Here is a 9,427-nt window from a genome sequence, read left to right as displayed (position 1 = left end):
TTACATACCAACCACAGTCCCATCCCATCCTCCCCCCAAATGAGTACTCCAACCCTGAGGGACTTTGAACAATAGGTAAAGTATTGAGAAATGAAACAATGCAAAAGAAGAAAGCCCTACAGTTCTAGATCATTCTTTGTTTCTTTTTTCTTTTCTTTTTCTTTTTGGTCACTTAATGTGTGTAAGTGATTTACTGTCACTTACTGTGCTAAATGACAAGTTGTATACTATGTCTTTTAGACTTCAAGTTGTTTGCACAATATCACACATTCTGTCATACTGCGCAAGTGTGTTTTAGTAATGTTTTAAATGCAATAAACACATTCATGTATTAGTGGTGATGTTTTTAAGTTAACTTTAAAAATAAATTTAGGAATTGTAGTAAATGATAAGACTTTCTATTTCAGGGTGGCTGGCAGGATGACCCAGTTAGTAAAGACACTTACTCTCACTGCCAGATCTGACTGCTTGAACTTGCTTCCTGGGACACACATGGCAGGAGAGAGCCAGCTTCCAGAGGTTTCTCTCTGACCCCCACACGTGCACCATAACGTGTGAAAAACAAACAGCTTTCATTTACGTACTATTTACAGAATGAAAGCTGCTTAGCTAGTAAATCAAATGAGAGCTGGACTTGTTAACGGCTCCAGCCTGTGGCTCTCAGGTCCTTGGGGAGCTACACTTGGTTATCGCTGTCTTCTGGAAGCAAATGCTGCTTCTGTGCTGCTAGCTGTGGCTCCGGCCCCCAGGTCTGTGTGAACTCAAGCTTCTCATCTACTTTTGATGTTTAGGAGACTGAAATCCACATGCCTTTGTAAAATAGCCTTGTTTAGTGCGGAGCAAAAGTGTGTAATGAACTCGTTTGTATTTTCCTCACGTTGGATTCTTTCACTTTTTTAAATAATTTACTTACTTTTTGTGGGTTTTTGTTGTTGTTGTTTGTTTTTGAGACAGGGTTTCTTTGTGTCACTCTTCTGGAACTCGCTCTGTAGCCCAGAGCCTCGAGCTCACAGAGATCCGCCTGCCGCAGCCTCCCAAGCGCTGGGGTTAAAGGTGTGCGCCACCATACCTGGCTGGATTCTTTTCTTTATTTACTTTATTTCATTTTCTTTTATTGAGAGCTTAGGAAAACTCAAAACAGAAAGATCAAATCAGATTTGATCTTCTCCTTAAGCCCTGGGCCAGTGAGAATAGTCTGAAGGCCACATGGTGCGAAGGCGCATGCACACACCTAGCACTTAGATCCATCTTGTCCACGGTGCGGGCTGCTCTGTTGCCCTTTACTTGCTCTTTTTTGAACCAGGAGCTGCTGAGGCTGGAGTTGTTCCTGCCCCTCCTGCCCCTACCTCCTAATTGCTGACGTTGCGGGTTTAGTCTCTTAACCTGTCTCCTCCAGGAATCGATCCCTCTTCCCATAAATCTTATGAATGATAGTGTGAACACAGAAAGATGTATCATTGGAGGTGAATACTCAGGAAGTGAACAGACCCCTTGAATTCAGAACTGAGAGGAGCTGAAGGTCAGTCTAAACCATTTGTTATGACTGCCTTGCTGGTCTCCTCGAACTCCGATGTGTTTATATATAGTGTCAGAGACTGTTAGTGTAGTGTTTGTGTGCAGTGTGTGTGTGCAGTGCGTGTGTGTGCAGTGTGTGTGTGTGTGCAGTGTGTTTGTGTGCTGTGTGTGTGTGTGCAGTGTGTTTGTGTGCTGTGTGTGTGTGCAGTGTGTGTGTGCAGTGTGTGTGCATTGTGTTTGTGTGCAGTGTGTATGTGTGCAGTGTGTTTGTGTGCAGTGTGTTTGTGTGCAGTGTGTGTGTGCAGTGTGTTTGTGTGCAGTGTGTGTGTGCAGTGTGTGTGTGTGTGCAGTGCGTGTGTGTGATGTGTGTGTGTGTGCAGTGCGTGTGTGTGATGTGTGTGTGTGCAGTGCGTGTGTGTGCAGTGCGTGTGTGTGCAGTGCGTGTGTGTGATGTGTGTGTGTGCACGCACGCGTGTGTACTGTGTGTGGAAGAGCCCGAGGAAGTCAGATGAGGGTGTCGGGTCCCTAGAGCTGCAGCTGCACAGTCTCGAGCTGCCATGTGGATGCTGGGAGTTGAACCCAGTGCTCTGAAGAGCAGCAAATGCCGTTAACCATCATGCATTCTCCAACCCAACCAGCACATGAACACCCAGGACACATTACCCTGAATTCAAACAAGATGTTTTACATATTTTGAGCTCATGTTTAATGGTACATCTTTGTCTTCCTTTCGGTATTATGTTTGTGACATCCATCTTGTAGATAGCCATGTTCCTTTTTCTTATTGTTGGGTGGTATTCCATTGTACGTATGTACTGTAATTGTCCTAATTACAGTAAGTGGACATTTTAGTTGTTTCTACTTTGGTATGGTTATAATAGGAGCTCTGAGTATTTTGTTCATAAACTTGATGGGCATATGTGTTAAAGTATTCCTGTCATTTGAATATCAGGATCAAAAGCTGCACAGATACGTGGTTTTGATAGATGAATTACTGTTTTTTTGAAACTCTTCTACCAGTTTGTATTCACATCAACAGTGGGCCATACTTTTGGTCACACTTAGTATCTTTTATTAACCATTGTTGGGATTCAGCAGTATTATCTCCGTGTACTTTAGTTTTCATTTTCCTGATGACCTGTTAAATATGACTGTGTATATTTCAATGCTGGTTGGGTGGAGTTTCTGTTCTGCTCTTTTGCACAGATTTTAATTTCCTCCTATCTAGTAACCATAAAAATTGTATTGTAGATCAGATCTTTTTTTGTTTTGTTTGTTTGTCGAGATAGGGTTTCTCTGTGTAATAGGCCTAACTGTCCTGGAACTAGCTCTGTAAACCCACAGAGATCCGCCTTCCTCTGCTTCCCCAGTGCTGGGATTAAAGGTGTGCACCACCACTGCCTGGCTAAATGAGATCTTTGCTCAGCCAAATAACACTTCTCAGTCAGTGTCTTGATTTATCATTCTTAGTGTTTTTTGATGACTAGAAGTTAAGTTTAATCTAGTGTATAATTCTTTCTCAATAATTGTTAGTGTATTTTGTGTCCTATTTTTAAAAAAATCTTTGTCTACTCCAAAGATAATGACAGTCTTTGGTGTTTTCTTTTGGAAACTTTTATTGTTATTCTTTCACACTTAAATCTGCAGCTCATCTCTGATTATACAGCAGGAGATAAAGATCAGGGTTCCTCCAAGTGTGGTGGGTGTGCCTGTGATGTAACCTCAGGAGGGGAGGCAGGAGATCCTGGGTGTCAGGATTAGCATGGGCTAGATAATGAAACCCTGTCTTTAAAAAGTCAAAACTCAAACAGGGTTAATAGTTTTCAGTGGAGTAGGTGTGCAGATGCAGCACACACACACACAGATGCAAAGATGCTCACGTTCCGGTACACTGCAGTCTCCTTGTGGCAAGTCAGCCCATCCTGCCCAGAGCTCTCTCTGGGCTTTGCTCCTCTATTGCCCTTTTTATAACTGCTCAGCAGGGAGCCCAGTGGAGCACGTCACTTCATGTAGAATGGCTCTGCCTGGAGAGATGGCTTGGTGGATAAAGACCTGACCACGAAGCCTGCCAGCATGGGTTTGATCCCTGGCTGCTGCCCAAGTGGAGGAGAGAAGCAGTTCCACGTTGGCCTCTGGCCGCCACATGTTTGCTGTGGGGACCTTCAAATAAATGTAATTTAAAAAAATTTTTAAAACTTAAAAACTAGAGTGATTTTTTTATTACATTATCTGCATAAATATATATATTATATTATAGGTATTGTAAAAAGACAAAAGACAGCACGTACTAGTGAAGGCAGAGTAAGGAACCCTTATCTACTATTGGTGACACTGTTACTAGGGGAGCCAGTACTGAATGTGGTGTGGAAGTTCCAAAAGTTCGCTGGTGTATGCTGAAGGAAATGGAATTAGTATGTCAAGGAGACATCTGTCCTGATGTCTGTACGACAGCATTACAAGTGGAAACAGACTTACCCAGTGAAAGGATAAGAAAATCTATGCATGTAAGTTATGTGCACATGGACTCCTGTTCTAAGTCTGCCGTTTACTGAGGCCTTACATTAAGACCAATCCCACAAGGTCTTAGGCATGGAACCTGAGAAAGGGGATCTGCCAGAAGCTGAGCCTCCTGTGTATGGTAGTCACTGCAGAAAGGAAGGCGAGTGAGGGCTGGCAGCCAGGAGACTACGTTTCCAGTCTGCTGCAGCTAAGACGTTCTCATGTGCTGTTAACAGTGAGGTATCTGCAGATCCCCACTCTTGTATGGGGTGGGAACCAAGGCTGTAACTGGGAAAGTCCATTTTTCTGCCTTATTAATTTAAAGATGAATATTAATAACATTTTTATTGAAGTTATAAGTATTTTTAAAATAAAACGAATAAGGGGCTGAGGAGTTGTGTCCTTCCATAAAGTGCTAATGTCCAAGCATGAAGCCCTGAGGTCTGTCTCTAGCATCCTGAGAAAAGCCCACGACAGCCGAGCCCTCCTATGATTCCAGTGCTGGGGAGGCAGAGACAGGAGGGGCCCTGAGGTCTGGTTGCAAGCCAGTCTGGCCAAATTTTCAAATTCTAGGCCCTGTGAGAGACCCATGTGTCAGAAATTAAGGTGGAGAAGATTGAGGTAGACAATGATTCCTCTCTGACCGTGCCGTTAAATATCATCCATCACAATTGTATTTGAAAGTGTTTGTTAGACGTGGTGTTCTCTTGTGTCACCTCCTTTCCATATCTGATGGTGTTAGACTTCACCAAGAGTGTGACGCAGGGGCAGGAAGTAGCTTAACAGGTAAAGGCCTTGCCACCAAGCCTAACCCGACACCTACGTGGTGGAAGGAGAGAATCTGCTCTCCCGTGGACTGTCCCGTGACACTGCATACTGCCTTGACAATCCACACACGGACCAACCTATCCCAAATCCCTGTCTCTCTTTCCCATGAGCATACTACATAGGCAAATAATAAACAACAAATAACTGTTAAACAGTAATGTGGCAGACACCCACTGATTAACATAAGGGACTGTGCTACTCCCTAAAGACGAGACAGAGAGCTGCTGCTTTACTCCTTCGTCTCTAAGCGCCCGCATTTAACCTGCTTTTCCCTTTACTCCAGATTGACACTGATACAAGTTGACATGTATGTGTTTTAGGTGTTTTATGGATTGCTGTTCAGAAGAACTGCTAATATCTTGGGATATTGATGGGAGTACTAAAACAGGTTTTGAAATAAAAATAGTTCATGCTGCAGGAACCAGCCATGAAAAGCTAAATATGAACAGACCACCCAAGGGAAGTTCTTTACTTCCAGCCATTATCACCTGCCAGTGTAGAACATAGCCATAATAAGTTTAATGGAGGCCTGGGTCTCAGTAGTTTACCCTGAGGCAATACCTGTTTGCAGGAAGGACCACAAACTGAGATTACCCAAACAAACACCACCCAAGAACAGACCTTCCAAAGGAAATGCCTAATGTTCCAGCTGCTGTAGATAGGACCACCTGCCAGCACACACTTACCGGGACACTCCTGGACAAATTTCAGCCAGTCGGGAATCCTGAACCTCAGAAACCCCTCACCCCCACCTTTACTACTATAAAACCCAACTCTAACTGAGCTCCAGGCTCTCTGATTATTGCAGTACCTCTGGACATGCAGAGAGACCGAGTATGCAAACTTGCATAAAATAAAGGCTCTTTTGCTTTTACTTTTATGTACGGGACTCGATCTCCTTGTTGGTATTTGGGGGACTTCGTGGATCAGGGAATAACACATGCATTCTAGATCAAACAAATTTGGTTTATTTGCTGAGTCTTTTCAGAAATTTAGCATACATACGGGCATTTATTGCACAAGGATTTTCCAAACTTGATTATATTATTTTTTAAAGCTTAGTCATGGTTGAATGTCTCCATCTCCCCTCAGCTGGCCTCAAAGTTGCAATACGCTGTGCCTCCTCCCCAGTAGGTCTGTGCTGGTGTACCTGGCTCAGCCTTCGCTATCCTGGAATCACTATGTAGACCGGAATGGATTCACACAATAGAGATCTGCTTGCTTCTGACTCCTGAGCGCTGGGGTTAAAGATGTGCACCACAAGCCAGCCTTCTCCCTCTTTCTTGTGGAGTAGAAATAGTTATCTATTTAAAAAAAAAGTTACGTGATAGTGGGGCAGAAGCCAGCTTTACTTATTAGAGAAATAAATTATTTCAAACAGTGTGCCTTCATTTACAAACTAGCTAAATAGACATACAATTTCAGACTTATTTCCCCTTCGCTTGGTCGCCCTTAAATTCACTTTACACAGTGTTCTTTCATGTCTTTTGTATGCAGTCATGGCATATAGTAGAAAAAGTTATTTTTGTATTAAATATCACGTCTTCAGGAGAGCTCATACTGAAGTGTGCTTACTACTTGAGAAGAATTCACTCATTGAAAATTCTTTTATGTTATTTAATGAAATTAATTATTTAATTGAAAATCATATACATTATTTAATGGGCTATTATTTGATGTAGTAAAGTGGACCTATGTTCATCTCTTTTTTCATAACTCAAATAATGTTTTGTTTTTCGAGACAGGGTTTCTCTGTAGCTTTGGAACCTGTCCTAGAACTAGCTCTTGTAGACCTGGCTGACCTCAAAGTCACAGAGATCCGCCTGTTTCTGCCTCCTAGATGCTGGGGTTAAAGGCGTGTATCTCCACCACCCAGCCTCTGTTTGGGTAGTTTTAACAATTATTTATTTTATTGGTGTTTTGCTTGAATGTATGTCTGTGTGAGAGTGTTGGGTCCCCTGGAACTGGAGTTTCCGTCAGTTGTGAGCTGCCATGTGGTGCTGGGAATTGAACCCGGGTCCTCTCTTAACCTGTTGTACCGTCTCTCCAGCACCCCCCTCTTTTTTCCTTTCGAGACAAAGTTTCTCTCTGGAGCCTTGGTTGTCTTAGAACTTATTTTGTATGTCAGGCTGGCCTCGAACTCAGAGATGTACCTGCCTCTGCCTCTGTAGTGCTGGGATTAAAGGGGTGTGTGTCTTCACTGCCCAGACTCTGGTTTGGTATTTCGTCTTGTTTGTACATGGGTACTAAGGATTTATTGGTGGTTAGAATTGTTTAGTGACATAGGTGATACTCAGGTATCTGACTTAAATAAATGTATGCACAGCAAACTTAACTGCCTGTATGACATGGAAACATTAGCTCCCTAAATTGTCCTTTGTTACATTTCGAAACCCTCGGTAAGTTTGTTTTATAAGATAAGTTGATCTTACTTCTTCCCTTCCTCTCCCTGCCCGTGTTGGGGATCAATCCCAGGACTGTATAAATGCTAGGCAAGGGATTCCACAGATCTGTACCCTCAGCCCTAATTTCCCTCTTCAATAGCTTTGTGGTTTCTCATAATTCATATGGTCACATGCAGATCTCAAACCAAGTACATGAATGTAGAATCATTTAATAGTTTTTGTATTGTAATCTGGAATGTTCGCTGGAGTTCAGACTGGCGACTGTGGGTTTGTCCAAGACGACCGTACTGAACCACACTCATGGCCGGGTTGCCTCCTGTTAATCTGGGATGTTTGTTAGAGTTCAGAATGGCGACTGGGTTTGTTCAAGACGACCGTACTGAACCGCACTCTGACCAGGTTCCCACTGTGATACCGTCATGTCTCTGAGTCAGTTCAGACTCTCAGTTTGTTGTTTCTGTGGCCATGGTCCTCAGCTTCCTGATGCTGTGACTCTAACACGGTTCCTCATGTTGTGTCCTCAACCATAAAACTATCTCGTTGCTACCTCATAACTGTAATTTTGCTATGTTGTGAATCATGATGTAAACGCCTGGCACAACCCAAAGGTTGGGAAACATTGATGTAGGGATGATGGGACCTTTTAGGGGAAGTATGATCTGTACATTTTGTGACTTGGGGCTTGGCTTGTGAACCTGAGCAGTGAAGTTTTGACAGATAATGGAAAAGTTAAACTTACAATTCTTAAATAAAGTTAATGTTCATCATGATAAAAATTTAAAGAATCAATGCTTGCTGGTTATGATAAGAATGAATTCTGGTGTCTTGGAGTTATTCTAGGGTAATAGAATATTTACCGTCATGTTTCCTAAAGTATGTGGGCCGGAAGTGGCACTTTGCCTGTGTTAATCTACGTATGCCGCTGTAGTTGGATAGGTTTTATTATAACAAAAGCATGGCCATTTAGGTTTGCCTGTACTGCAGGACTGTGCCTTAAACTAGGTCAGTGATCTTCAACATATTGTGACCACAAAGTCTTACTTTTGTAAAAAGCGATAATTGGAATTTTGACTAAAGTTTGTTTAGGAAAAGAAGCTTGAAATGATACCTCCCATTTCTGTTCTCTGTACAACGCACCATCGTCTGTGAGGAGCAGATGAGCAATCCAGGTGTCAGCAAACCCACAGAGGCTGCTCGGACACACGGGTGCTTTATGTAGTGAGCACTGCCTTTTCTTCTCTGACCTGGGTCACAGGGAGAGCAGGGCTTTATGTGGGATCTGCAGTGAGCAGGTTGATGGCAGGGGTGATTTTGTGAGCAGGGCTTTATGTGGGATCTGCAGTGAGCAGGTTGATGGCAGGGGTGATTTTGTGAGCAGGGCTTTATGTGGGATCTGCAGTGAGCAGGTTGATGGCAGGGGTGATTTTGTGAGCAGGGCTTTATGTGGGATCTGCAGTGAGCAGGTTGATGGCAGGGGTGATTTTGTGGCCTAGGATTTCCACCTCGGCATTTCAGCCATTTCATCAGAGTTGAGGATAGCGTGTGAACTGGCTGTAGTGAAAATCTTATCCAGAATGAAAGAAAATCCTTAGTGGCTTTTGACATTTAACCACTAGGAATGTGGGTCATTTGACACTTGTGGTGAAAGATAAGAGCTGTCTATTTAGAAAAGTGGTGTGTCGTTTTGAATATTTTTAGTAGCAGTACTACTAGAAGACGGTGCCACTGGTTGTCCATACAGTGTTGTTCATCTGAACTCTTCTAGTGAGTAGTTTGCAGACAGAGAAACAGAAATTAGCTGGCTTAGTAATATTTTTTATAAAATGCCCCACTATTATTACAAGCTTCTTTTTTTTTTCTGCCTTGTATTTTCTTTATTTCTGGCTATGTTCTAGTAGTCTGAAATGATGTAATTCATTGTTATGTGACAATAACAAACACTTCATATATATATGTCTGACTTATTTAACTTAATTGCATTCATGTCCCTCAGGTAAAAAGAACATATTCTCATGGTACTTACAGAGCTGGCCCCATGCGACAGATTAGCTTGGTGGGAGCCGTTGATGAAGAAGTGGGAGATTTCTTCCCTGAGTTCCTTGACATGTTGGAGGAGTCACCGTTCTTAAAAGTAAGAGAAAGTCTTAGCATTCTAAGTTGTGGGTGTTACTTTCAAGTTA

The 9,427-nt window shown here is 42.7% G+C and overlaps 1 protein-coding gene across 1 annotated transcript in view; it reads left to right on the top strand.

Moving 5' to 3' along the window:
* The window catches only part of Rsbn1l (round spermatid basic protein 1 like), a 53,421-nt gene that overhangs the window by 32,696 nt on the left and 11,298 nt on the right, over window positions 1-9,427 (top strand). Inside the window, exon 4 of the mRNA XM_005358386.2 lies at window positions 9,241-9,378. Within this exon, the coding sequence (XP_005358443.1) occupies window positions 9,241-9,378 (138 nt within the window). The remainder of the gene's footprint in view (window positions 1-9,240; window positions 9,379-9,427) is intronic.

This window comes from Microtus ochrogaster, chromosome 26 (assembly GCF_000317375.1).
Source record: "Microtus ochrogaster isolate Prairie Vole_2 chromosome 26, MicOch1.0, whole genome shotgun sequence".
Classification (NCBI taxonomy): Eukaryota; Metazoa; Chordata; class Mammalia; order Rodentia; family Cricetidae; genus Microtus; species Microtus ochrogaster.
Note: the sequence above shows the minus strand (reverse complement) of the source record. Positions and strands in the feature narration are given on the sequence as shown.